This window comes from Alosa pseudoharengus, unplaced genomic scaffold, assembly GCF_046254945.1.
Source record: "Alosa pseudoharengus isolate Yale_2024_CS ecotype anadromous, Long Island Sound unplaced genomic scaffold, YU_APseudo_1.1 YU_APseudo_1.1_scf_5, whole genome shotgun sequence".
In the NCBI taxonomy this organism is placed as follows: Eukaryota; Metazoa; Chordata; class Actinopteri; order Clupeiformes; family Clupeidae; genus Alosa; species Alosa pseudoharengus.
Genome location: NW_027468837.1, coordinates 41,371,371 through 41,385,519, shown reverse-complemented (window position 1 = coordinate 41,385,519; position 14,149 = coordinate 41,371,371). Strand labels below are relative to the sequence as shown.

The following is a 14,149-nucleotide window of genomic DNA, read 5'->3' as shown; positions in this document are numbered from 1 at the left end:
TATCTCTATGCTTCAATGCTGATTGAGCTTGCTTAACTGCCTGCTCTGGGTTCCACTTCCTCCCTGCATTAACTGTGGGTGCAACTTTCCTCACCACTGGGTCCTTGGACTGAGTAAGAGTTAATTCCAATCTAGCCTTAGCACACTTAAATTCCTCTGTCAGACTAGATATTGGCAACTCTACAATACCCTTTCCATACAAGGCTACACTGCTTAAGCAGCGTGGGACTCCGAGCCATTTTCTGACAAAGGAGTTGATCATTTTTTCCAACCTCTCTACCTTTGACAGAGGAACTTCATAAACTGTCAATGGCCACATTAGCCGAGGCAACAAACCAAACTGCAAACACCACAGCTTGAGCTTACCTGGCAGCCCGGACTTGTCAATTTTTGCAATACCTTGCCTAGTGACCTGTCTCAAGTCTTCAACCTGTGATTTATCACTAAGGCTTGCATCATACCACCTTCCCAGACTCTTCACTGGTTTCTCCAGAACTGTGGGAATCACCTCCTTATTTATAGCAAACTTCTTATCTGTTACCTTCCCTTTAATAATTGAGAGACTCCTAGACTTACTTGGTTTCACCTTCATTCTGGCCCATTGCAGATTACTATTTAACTTACCCAGCAACCTGTTGGTGCATGGAACGGTTGTCGTCAAGGTTGTCATGTCGTCCATGAAAGCCCGAATCGGGGGGAGGCGTGGCCCTCCCTGCAACTTCTCCCCGCCCACTACCCATTTTGAGGCCCTAATGATGACCTCCATTGCCATTGTAAAAGCAAGTGGGGAGATGGTACATCCGGCCATGATTCCTATCTCAAGTTGTTGCCAACCTGTGGTGTAATCAGCTGTAGTAAAACATAATTGAATATCCAGAAAGTATGCTTTTACTAGGCTTTTAATGCTACCTGGGATTCTGATATAATCAAAGGCCTCCCACAACAGACTATGTGGCACAGACCCAAAAGCATTAGCCAAATCCAAGAACACAACGTGCAGGTCTCTCTTCTCACGCTTTGCTAATTGAATTTGGTGCCAAATCATGCTGGTATGCTCTAAGCACCCGGAGAAGCCAGGAATTCCAGCTTTTTGCACTGTGGTATCAATTAGTTTATTCCTTTCAAGGTAATTTGTCAGTCTCCGTGCCACCACACTGAAGAAAACCTTCCCTTCAACATTCAGTAGACTAATTGGCCTAAATTGATTAATCTCCACTGCGTCCTTTTCTTTGGGAATAAATATTCCCCCAGCCCTCCGCCAAGCCTTGGGAATACTCTGCTTTTTCCAAACTATCTTCATTAATTGCCATAAAAATCTTAAAACATCTGGTGCACTCTTATACAACCGGTAGGGCACTCCATTAGGTCCCGGGGCTGAAGAGGCCCTTGCACGTTTTATTACTTCTTGCACCTCTTTCCACCTTGGTGGACTATCGTCGCATTGGCTACTTAATTCACCAATAGGTGGGATATCAGCAGGAAGTACCATCTCCCTGAACCTCTCCCTATCTTTGTGCACTCCCTCTAAATACTCCTCAAGCTTCTGCTTAGGTTCCAAAAGACTACCACTCTTCTGCATTACGAATAAAGACTTAACAAACTTAAATGGGTCTTTATAGAATGCTAGTCGGGCTCGTGATTTCTTCTTCCTATTTTTCCTAATATTTTCAGCTCTTCTTAGCACTACTAACCGCTCCCTCACATCTGCCTGTAGACAGTCAATACCTTCCTTCTCATCATCTGTAGCTTTTCTCCACTGCTTCTTAAGCTGCCTCCTCTCCTTGATAAGTTTATCTATCTCCTGCTGGCGCCTAGATTTAACTACCTCATGTTGCCGTTTTGTCCTTCTCTCAATAGTCCCAAATCTTTCCTTACCATAGCTATAAATAATGTCTCCCATTTTCTCTAATTTGCTTTCAGCCGTCCCCTTGAGCTTACCCAGGATACTGACCAAATCACTATTAGCATCTTCCCACATTCTACATTCTGCTGCGCCTGGCCATCTAACCCCAGGCCTATGACCATTAATCTTCTCCCTCCTTGGCTGACTGGCCTCTCTCTCTGCCTCAGTGCTAGAACTTACCTCAACAACAGGGGTACTGATGTCCTGCGAACTGTGGGTTTCTTCCTGTCGCTGAACTTCAACCGACTGACTTGATGCACTTCTTAAGAAATAGCTATCAATGCGGGGACCCTGTGTTCCCTCTACCAAGCACTTCTTTTTCCCTTGATGAATTTTCAGGCCCTTTAGACTTGTAACCTTCTGCCAACCACACACACACATCTGCAGCTTTTTCTCAGTTTTCTCTGAACTAGTGGCTTCCACAAACATGTTTTCCTTACTCGTAATCAAATTCATTCCAGGGTCAGTAACCATGTCTATCACAAGTGAGTCATCTTCCGCCCCTGCTCTCGCTGACTCTAGGGGTATTTTTTCATTATGTCGTACTGTAGCTTAGTAGGGTGCAGCCCATAGCTTAGTGAAGCCTGGGCTACTGCCACAATGAGCTGCTTACCCATTGTAGCCCCGGCGGGGTCTATTCCCTCCTGTCAGCCGTCTTTCCGTGCTGTCACAAGGTCTTTCCCTAGTTGCCAGCTGCCCTATTCACAGCAGTCACTAGCCTACGCTAGCTTCAGCATTACATTAATACACAGGATTAGATGTTAAAATCCCTTGTGCCAAAATCCAAGGTAAAAACACATTCAGAAGCCCCTGCTCAAGTTTAACTTTAAAAAGCACACTACCCACAAATCCGCCAACAAATGGTCACAAGCACAATACAAATGGCCTATCCATACTCTATACATACACACATACTCTATACATACACACATACTCTATACATACACACATACCATATTCTGTACATACACACATACTCTATACATACACACATACTCTGTACATACACACATACTCTATACATACACACATACTCTATACATACACACATACCATATTCTGTACATACACACATACTTTATACATACTGTAGGAACTTAAAATTGTCTAGGGATTGTTTCAGAAATGAAGTCTCAGTCAGCCAGGAGTCAAGTCAGAAATCTCAGAGAGCTTTATTCACGAATCCGGAGACCTACGTCGTGTTGCTAACAGACGCAGTCTGATGTTACAAACAGGGAAACACTTTTTATACTTCACTGACAGTTCAGACAAGACATGACATCTCCATTAATGGTACGCAAACTTGTTTACGACATAGTTACCCAAAGAGTCAACCATATCTATAAGGCTGTATCCCATAACGACCAAGGGCCATGGAATTCAGTCAAGATTGACCCCAAGACAGTAAATAAGGTCTTAGGGCGCCAGCCGTCGAGAAGAGGCCTACCCAGCCTCCTTCGAGGACACACACACACCTAAGCCATGGTACACACACACACAGCATTGACACACGCACATACATCCAGACATCATGGCATACGCACACACTTTCAGCAAGGCTGCAACCATGCGCTCACCATGAAGACACACACACACACAGCAGGACTGCACACTCACACACCCAGCATGGCTGCGCAAACACCTTGAACATGGAATTCCACAGTTGTTAACACATAAATCTCTCCTTCACTTTCTGCTTACAGCAGCGTCTCTTTCTTCAGCTTTGCACAGACCATACCAAAAGAGTAAATAGTTGAATATAGCCTGCACTTAAATGGAAACACCTTTAAGGCCAAAATTTCTCACTACAATACACACATACTCTGTACATACACACATACTCTATACATACACACATACTCCATACACACATACTCTATACATACACACATACTCTATACATACACACTCTATACATACACACATACTCTATACATACACACATACTCTATACATACACACATACCATATACTGTACATACACACATACTCTATACATACACACATATTCTATACATACACACATACTCTATACATACACATATACCATACTACATACACACATACTCTATACATACACACATACTCTATACATACACACATATTCTATACATACACACATACTCTATACATACACACATACTCTATACATACACACATACCATACTCTATACATACACACATATTCTATACATACACACATACTCTATACATACACACATGCTCTGTACATACACACATATTCTATACATACACACATACTCTATACATACACACATACTCTATACATACACACATACTCTATACATATAGAGAATCAGTTCAGTTTGTTCTTATTAAAGACACGTTCGATCGAACTGATTCGTTCGTGACCAACCCACCTCTAACAAAATACCATCACTTTGCTTGTTGGTTTGTAGTTGCATTTGTATTCTGTGGGGCCTGAACTCTCCCTCCTCCCTCTCATCTGTGTGTGTGTGTGTCTGTGTGTGTGTGTGTGTCTCACACAGGGTCGTCAAGGAAGAGATCTCAGATGACAATGCAAAGCTCCCATGCTTCAATGGCAGAGTGGTGTCTTGGGTAAGAACGCTCATCTTGCTGGAATCTGGTGATGTGTGTGTGTGGGTTTGTGTTTGAGAGAGGGATATCAAGAGTGGGAGTGTGAGGATGTATGTGGATGTGTGTGTGAGTGTGTGTGTGTATGTGTGTGAGAGAGAGAGTGTGGATGTGTGAGGGATTGTGTGTGTGTGTGTGTGTGTGTGTGTGTGTGTGTGTGTATGTGTGTTAGCTTGTACTGACTTGGACCTACAATATACATCTATGTGAAATCAGCACCTGGAGCTGAAAGCATATAGATTGATAAAGCATATAGATTAATATAGTCTATGGATGAATATAGATTAATATAGTATATAGATTAATATAGATTAATATGGTCTATAGATTAATATAGTCTATAGATTAATATAGATTAATATGGTCTATAGATTAATATAGTCTATAGATTAATATAGTATATAGATTAATATAGATTAATATGGTCTATAGATTAATATAGTCTATAGATTAATATAGATTAATATTGTCTATATATTAATATATTCTATAGATTAATATTGTCTATAGATTAATATTGTCTATATATTAATATATTCTATAGATTAATATTGTCTATATATTAATATGGTCTATATATTAATATAGTCTATATATTAATATGGTCTATAGATTAATATAGTATATAGATTAATATGGTCTATAGATTAATATATTCTATAGATTAATATAGATTAATATGGTCTATATATTAATATATTCTATAGATTAATATGGTCTATAGATTCATATATTCTATAGATTAATATAGATTAATATTGTCTATATATTAATATACTCTATAGATTAATATTGTCTATAGATTAATATATTCTATAGATTAATATAGATTAATATTGTCTATAGATTAATATATTTTATAGATTAATATAGATTAATATATTCTATAGATTAATATTGTCTATAGTATCTATCAGAGCATCCACGGCCCATTGGAACTCTGATGTAGTGCTGTTGTGCTATCAACAAAAATATGAACGAATGAATGAATGAATATTAAAAAGACTTGTAAAATATGAATAATATCACAATAAGCTAAACTCATTGATTAGAAAGACTTGTAAAATATGAATAATATCCCAATAAGCTAAACTCATTGATTAAAAAGACTTGTAAAATATGAATAATATCCCAATAAGCTAAACTCATTGATTAAAAAGGTCCACTTGAAAGGGGTGAACATGAGCCGGAATTAAGGAATGTAGATTACGGCTGAGTTTTGCGTCTGTACCATCTGCATATTATGCACACACACACACTCTCTCTCTCTCTCTCTCTCTCTCTCTCTCTCTCTCTCACACACACTCCTATCTTTGTGTGTGTGTGTGTGTGTGTGTGTGTGTGTGTGTGAAGCTGAAGGGTTGACCTAAATAAATGAAGAGCTCTTTTTTCTGCCTTATGAGTTCAGCTGAAGCTCCACAGGCGTGACATCACAGCTCATTAAACAGCACAACCATGTGACATCACGTCACCCTGTCCTCTTCCCCCTCTCTCCTGCGTGTGTGTGTGTGTGTGTGCGGTTCTGTGTGTATGGGTTGGCCTGTGTGGGTCTGCGTGTGTATATGTGTGTGTGTGTGTCTGTATGTGTGTGTGTGTGTGTCTGTATGTGCATGTGTGTGTGTGTGTCTATATGTGCGTATGTGTGTGTGTGCGTCTGTATGAGCGTATGTGTGTGTGTGTGTGTGTGTGTGTGTGTGTGTATGTGTGTGTGTGTGTGTGTGTGTGTGTGTGTGTGTCAGCTGATCCTGGCGGAGAGCTCCCACTCTGACGGAGTGTCCATGTGTACAGAGAGTCACCCAGAGCTGCCGCCCCCCCTGGAGAGAACCGGGGGCATCGGAGACTCCAGACCCCCCTCTTTTCAGTACGTATTTTTTACACACACGCACGCACGCACGCACGCACACACGCACGCACGCACGCACGCACGCACGCACGCACACACACACGCACGCACGCATGCACACACACACACATACACACACACACACACACGCACGCACACACACACACACATACACACGCACTAGTGTTAATTTCGTCAGACGAGACGGGAGGAAATATGTTCGTCAACGACCTTTTTTACATGACTAAGACGAGACGATGACGAGACGGCACTAATGTCCTGCAACACTGACTAAGACTATCTTAAGATGCATTATTGTTGACGAAAACAGACGAGACTAAAATGTTTTGCATGAAATAAAAACTAAGATAAAATCTCTCAATTTTCGTCTACAAAATGAGAGAATATCTAGCTGTTTTCAAAATATTCCGAACGAGTTCATGCGCAGCAGCTTTCCTGTAGGCTTGTCTACGTGCTGTTGCTGCAACCCTGTGCTGTAGGCTTGTCTACGTGCTGCTGCTGCAACCCTGCTGCAACAGGCAAATTGTTTTGAGACACATGCCTACTTTTGTCCATTACTGGATGTAGAGGATAGTATGATGTAGAGTAGCTGCTGACCCCTGGTGGTAGTTGGGTGTAGTGCAGGTGTCTAGCCACAGCCTCTGCTAATGGGGCATTTGGGGGGGGGGGGGGGGGGGGGTGTTGAGTGCGTGTGTGTATTGAGTGGTTGGGTGTGTGTGTGTGTGTGTGTGTGTGTGTGTGTTTTCAGTGGTTGGGTGTGTGTGTGCTCAGCTGTTGAGTGTGTGTGAGAGTGTTGAGTGGTTGTGTGTGTGTGTGTGTGGTTCACCTCACTGTGTGTTCACTGTGTGCTGAATGTGTTTCACTAATCACGGATTGGGATAAATGCAGAGACCAAATTTCCCTCACAGGATCAAAAGAGTATATATACTTATACTTATATACTTATCGGCCGAAACATTTGAATATTCCCACCACCACTCTTTCCCATCAAAGAGCATACATAGAGTGTGAATACGAATTCAACAGGTTTGATAAATAATGGCATAGCTTCTAGAGATGGACGCTAGCTACTGGCCTGGCCTGGCACTCATTTATTTATGTTGTAAGACATGTAAAATAAACGAATTACACCGGCACTACGCACAAATTATTTTAAACTTATACCGCACTTCCTTAATAACTTCTGACTAGTTATTTCGCGTCAGTCACTGACAGTAGCTAGAATGCATCAAGAAAACACCGGGAAAAACACTGTTCAGTCCACCAAGTCATGATAAGCTATTGGCGCTGCGCAGCACCAGTTGTGATATTTATCCTACTGTGTAATTGCAGGTAATGTCATGTATGAAAACTAGTATTGTTAGGCAATAAGTGTCAAATCCAGGGCAGCTGAGGTGTGCCGATGACATCATCAATACGCAAGTATGCGGTTTCACTGTCCAAACGAACTCGCAAGGGCTACGGCTTCAGATTTTTCCACCCTGGGACCAGGTTTCAAAAAAGTGCGGTTTCGGGCAGTGAGTTAGATAGAGATAGATAGATAGATACTTTATTGATCCCCAAGGGGAAATTCAAGATTTCGTTTACAGGATTCGTTTGGACGATCGGCCAAGACGATGCAAAAAAATGCGTTTAACCCAAAAAGCGTCTCCCTGGACAGGGCCTCAGGGTCTGCAGGACTCCCCTCCTACTTCAGGGTCCCATTCTGGTTCCAACATGTCCGTAACATTCACATGTTCTATAGTCCCGTTAGTCTCTACACTGCAGCAGCTCATGAATATGTACACACACTACATGAGCACACACTCCTAGGAGCAGAAACGGCACGGAAAGAGAGTGAATCAGAGGGGAATAGAGATCTGTAATAAGAATCTTTTCCAGCAAGCAACATCAGAAACTTGTTTTCTGGAACTCATAGACCTATTTTTAACTTGTTGAGAAATAGTCATAATGTGGGCACTTTAAGTTGTGTGTGTTTATGTGTGTATATATACCTGTGTACATGTATATGTGTGATTATTAGCATAAATGTGTGTGTGTGTGTGTGTGTGTGTGTGTGTGTGTGTTTTAGCGCACACGCGGTGAGCAGCAGAGAGGGGGTGGACACAGAGACGGGCAGCGAGTCCCTCCTGAGCCACCGTAGAGAACGGGAGAGAGAGAAGGCCAGACGCAGAAGAGAGGAGTGTGAGTACCACAATAGAACACATCAAATGAGTGTGTGTGTGTGTGTGTGTGTGTGTGTGTATGTGTGTGTGTGTGTGTGTGTGTGTGTGTTTCTGTGTGTGTGTGTGTGTTTCTGTGTGTGTGTGTGTGTTTCTGTGTGTGTGTGTGTGTGTGTTTCTGTGTTTCTGTGTGTGTGTGTGTGTGTGTGTGTGTTTCCGTGTGTGTGTTTCTGTGTGTGTGTGTGTGTGTGTGTGTGTGTGTGTGTGTGTGTGTGTGTGTGTTTCTGTGTTTGTTTGTGTGTGTGTGTGTGTGTTTCTGTGTTTCTGTGTGTGTGTGTGTGTGTGTGTGTGTGTGTGTTTCTGTGTTTCTGTGTTCTGTGTTTCCCTATAAAATATGTGTGTGTGTGTGTGTGTGTGTGTGTGTGTGTGTGTGTGTGCACGACTGTCTCCCTATAAAATATGCGTGTGTGTGTGCACGACTGCCTCCCTATAAAATATGTGTGTGTGTGTGTATGTGTGTGTGTTCACGACTGTCTCCCTATAAAATATGTGTGTGTGTGTGTGTGTGTGTATGTGTGTGTATGTGTGTGTGTGTGTGTGTTTCTGTGTTTGTGTGTGTGTGTGTGTGTGTGTGTGTGTGTGTGTGTGTGTGTGTGTGTGTAGTTTTGTTTCTGTGTCCCCCCTGTGACTGCTGATCTGAGGTCAGAAAGCTTGTTGACATCTACTTGATCCAAGAGATCCTATAACTAATGCAACAAAAGCATGTGGAGGAGAGGTGTGTGTGTGTGTGTGTGTGTGTGTGTGTGTGTGTGTGTGTGTGTGTGTGTGTGTAAGTGTAGAGATGAAAGGTGAGGTGTGTGTGTGTGTGTGTGTGTGTGTAGAGATGAGAGGTGAGGTGTGTGTAGAGAGGAGAGGTGAGCTGTGTGTTCAGATTCAATTCAGATCTGTAATCACAAACCTTCCTATGTCAATTTGTACCTGCTTTAAGTAAATGTCTTTATTATTATTATTATTATTATTATTATTATTATTTTATTATTAAGATTTTATGTATTTTTCCCCTCCCTCCTCTATAATGTAATGTATGTTATCTTATTATTTGTGTGTGTGTGTGTGTAGAGATGAGAGGTGAGGTGTGTGTGTACAGAGAGGAGAGGTGTGTGTGTGTGTATAGAAAGGAAAGGAGAGCTATGTGTGTGTATAGAGAGGAGGTGAGGTGTGTGTGTATGTGTGTGTGTGTGTGTGTGTGTGTGTAATAGAGAGGAGAGGTTAGGTGTGTATCTGTATAAAGAGGTGGTGTGTGTGTGTGTGTGTGTGTGTGTGTGTCATATCCTGTATATATATAACTACAGTCTATGGTGTGTAGAGAGGTGAGGTGAGTTGTGTGTGTGTGTGTCACGTTTTCAGTTCTTTCTTTACTCTGACCTACTGTGTGTGTGTGTGTGTGTGTGTGTGTGTGTGTGTGTGTGTGTGTGACCTACTCCCGGAACGTGGGGCCCTTTCCCTCTCCGGAGATGAACGCCCCAAGCGCAAGCTCAGTAATTAATGGCCGACGAGCAGGTGCGTGGTCCCGGGAGGAATCCGCGCGCGTTTATTTTGGGCCAGTGGGACGGAGGAGAGCGGCTCGCGTGGCCAGCATCGGCGCTACATCACTAGCTCGAGCAGAAGCTGTCGCACAGCCGCTAATTACAAGTGAGAGATGGAGTTTGGGCCGCGCGTCCTTGGAGCCCAGCGGAGAAGAGCGCGAGACGAGCCATGATGGAGTGTAGCGCTGTGCGGCGGACGATACTGGTGCCGTGAGGAGTCGCGAGACGAGCCGTGAGGAGTGTGCATAGGCTTCTCCACAGAGACTGTGCTGCTCTCATTGGTGGACAAGAAACATTTGATCATTCGTCAATCTAACACACCTGTCATAATTAGGACAGAAACACGCAGTCCTAGCATGGGAATACCTGTACGAACTTTCGTCAAATTTGGGATTTGCTCTGCAGGGCCGTCTGGCCAAGAGGCCATTGAAGCCCATTTCCAATGTCTCTAAAACACAGGCACGTAAATACATAATGCAATCGCTTATCCGGGATGGACGTATGTCTTTGGAATTGAGTAAACAACTGCGTTTAAAACCTTCATTTACAAGATTGCTACACTTCTAAAACGAGTTGATAAGAGTTGAATGCAAGTCAGTTGTAAGTCAATAAACCATTTCAGTTGTAAGTCAATAAACCATTTCAAGACGCACTCTCAATGGAGAAGGGTCTGGTGTCAACGAGGCGATGACGTGCCCTCACTTCACAGACCTCTGTGTGAAATACAGCTCGGCTGCGCGCGTGTGTGTGTTTGTGTGATGGTGAATATGAAGGCTATGATCTGATGGTTTTGTGTTTGTCCCGGCGATATCTCTGCCGGGGGGAGGGGGAGTGGCTTTGTGTATGGGCGCTGCTAGATGGATGGTGGTGTTGAACATGAGGACGGAGTGTGTCCTCGGTATGCTACGGCTGCGCGCTCAGCGATGAGTGCCGCTGAAGCGGGAGAGCGCAACTTGCAGACTATTTTGCGCGCTCGCGATACGTTGTTTAGATAGCTCCCGCGGATATCGCGTGCGTTTGTCTTCAACCACCATAGAGGAGGTAAGTAGGCTACTGAGAGATTACAAGACGCGCGCAGGTGTATATGTTTATACATTTAGTTGACCTATACATGAGTCTACCTAAAGACCACGGTGTGTTTCTAAGCATTACCAAGTGTAGCCTATTCAGAATGTGGCAGATGTGTAGCCGTTTGTGTCTGTTTCGGGTTACTCAAATGTAAATAACATCAATGCATATTATTTTCGGTGAGGAAAAAACGTATGCTCGAGCCACGCAAAAGAAGGGCAGAGGGCTCGAGGCGTCCGGACGTACAGTAGGTTGAATAAAACACTGTCTGTAGCCTATTTATATATTTATATATACTGGTGTTGAGTGGACAAGCTTGCTGATATACTGGTGTTGAGTGGACAAGCTTACAGTCATTCATTCTGTGCAAGATGTGAGTGCTGCTGTTTGCATCTGTGGAGGTGTGTGTGAGTTGGGTCCTTTCTCAGCCCCTTGCTTTTGCTGAGGTAAGGTTCATCTCAGTTTGATGGTCTTGGTCTGCGTGTGTAATAGGCTATATGTATATGTGTGTGTGTGTGTGTGTGTGTGTGTGTGTGTGTGTAACGAATGATTCCCCCTTTCCACCTCCCTTCTCACATTTGTTTGTTTTCATATCAACATCTGTCACACTCAACACCCCCCTTCCCTCTCTCTCTTTTTCTCTCACTATCTCTCTCTCTCTCTCCCTCCCTCTCTCACACATTCTCTCTCTCACTCTCTCCCTCCCTCTCTCACATTATCTCACCTCATCTGTCACTTGTGACATCCTTTCTTCTCTTTTCTCTCTCTCTCCCTCACCTCTCCTGCATTTGTCTGTGTGTGTGTGTGTGTGTGTGTGTGTGTGTGTGTGTGTGTGTGTTTGTGTGTTTGTGCGCCTCTCTCTCTTTCTCTCATCACTCTTCATTACTTCTGTAGAGCTGTCATCAGTGCTTGTGATAAATTAATATGGTGTGTGTGTGTGTGTGCGAGTTAGTGTGAGTTAGAGTGGAAGTCTGTAGTGGAGCTGAATATTTCTGTTTTGGGGTGTGTGTACGTAACAGTGTTGCGCGGTCTGCCCGAAATTAAGCGGTCGCCCGCGGATGACCGCGGTCACCCGCGGTTATGAGTCATAAACAAAATATTTTAATGATATTCGGGTCATTTGCGGGCGGGTCAGTTAAAATTAATTAAATATATATTTTCTACAAATAGGCCTACTTAAAATATCACGAGAAAGCTAGCATCAATACAGTAAAGCATCAATACAGTAAAGTCAACAGTAAACAAGCAAGACGCGAGTTAAAATAATTAAGACACCCCTTCAGGAAAAGCGATATAGGCTATGGTTATGGTCTAGGCCTACTTCTTGCGAAGCCATTTAAAAGTAAGACAGCCAAAACGGGCAGCCTGCAGGAATAAATGTTATGGCACAGACTACACAGCCATATCTACCGGTATGTATAGGTTCGCGCATGCATAAAAGTTACCTTAGTTCGTTGTGTTTGTGACTTTAAACAGTGGATGTGCTTTAGTAAAGCTTTGTGTTTCATTCAGCATTATAAACCAGTTCTTACGCTAACGTTTTGACCAACAATGTATCTCTCTTGCCTACCTCGCCTCACCATTTCTGTTTTCGAAAGAAAGATGTATGTCCATGGCCTTCAAATCTTATCCTAGTGTTCTTATCCTTTGTGCGTTGCGTGCGTGCTTGCGCTCTTATTCTCATTCTTTCTCCTGCGCAAACATTATGTCCTGCATGCCTACTGCGTGTAGTTCTACTGCATCAAGTTTCGTAAATAAATTAGTTTGTTTTTACAGAAATGGCCTACTGTCACACTGCATGCAGCCTATAACCAAAAGCACACATTTTGTAAATAAGCGGGTCGGATCGCGGGTCGGGTATAATTTTGTCCTAATTAATATTAGCGGTCCGAGTTGCGGTCGGGTTGATTAAAATATCGGGCGACCGCGGGCCGCTTGTGACCAAACCCGCGCAACACTGGTACGTAAGGCTGTGTGTACGTACGGGTTTAAAAGAAGTTTGTTTTGGGGTGTGTGTACGTAAGGGTGTGTGTACATAAGGGTGTGTGTACATAAGGGTGTGTGTACGTAAGGTTTTAAAACAACTTGTTTCTTTGTCATGGAAGTGAATACTCAGAGCTCTAGATTGAGTGTGTGCTTGTGTATGTAATGGTGTGTGTGTGTGTGTGTGTGAGTAGTGAGCATGGTCGGTGTGACTCTGTTGGAGTGTCTCGGTGTGAACCAACAGCTGCACACACACACAGCAGTCCAGCGATGTCTCCGCCTTCCCAGGGCCTTCCAGCCAATCCGATGCCACCCTGAGCCTAAGCCACGCCCCAAATCTTGTATGTGACAGTTTCTATCTGTAAAAATTCCAACCCATAGTGATCTACTGTATGTGTGTGTATTATGTAATGGTGTGTGTGTGTGTGTGTGTGTGTGTGTCAGCAAGCTTTCTGACCTCAGATATCAGTGTGTCAGTGTCCTCTGACCTCGTCATAAATGCTTGTGTAGGAGTGTGTGCTCATGTGTGTGTGTAGGAGTGTGTGCTCATGTAGGAGTGTGTGTAGGAGTGTGTGCTTATGTAGGAGTATGTGTAGGAGTGTGTGCTCATGTAGTGTGTGTGTGTAGGAGTGTGTGCTTATGTAGGAGTGTGTGTAGGAGTGTGTGCTTATGTAGGAGTGTGTGTAGGAGTGTGTGCTCATGTAGTGTGTGTGTGTAGGAGTGTGTGCTCATGTAGGAGTGTGTGTAGGAGTGTGTGCTTATGTAGGAGTGTGTGCTTATGTAGGAGTGTGTGCTTATGTAGGAGTGTGTGTAGGAGTGTGTGCTCATGTAGTGTGTGTGTGTGTAGGAGTGTGTGCTCATGTAGGAGTGTGTGTAGGAGTGTGTGCTTATGTAGGAGTGTGTGCTTATGTAGGAGTGTGTGCTTATGTAGGAGTGTGTGCTTATGTAGGAGTGTGTGTAGGAGTGT

The 14,149-nt window shown here is 43.3% G+C and overlaps 1 protein-coding gene across 1 annotated transcript in view; it reads left to right on the top strand.

Annotated features, from left to right (window-relative positions):
- Positions 1 to 14,149, top strand: part of dvl1b (dishevelled segment polarity protein 1b) — a 61,870-nt gene that overhangs the window by 21,101 nt on the left and 26,620 nt on the right. The window contains exons 2-4 of the mRNA XM_076269259.1: positions 4,414 to 4,483; positions 6,259 to 6,380; positions 8,455 to 8,567. Of these exons, the coding sequence (XP_076125374.1) occupies positions 4,414 to 4,483; positions 6,259 to 6,380; positions 8,455 to 8,567 (305 nt within the window). The remainder of the gene's footprint in view (positions 1 to 4,413; positions 4,484 to 6,258; positions 6,381 to 8,454; positions 8,568 to 14,149) is intronic.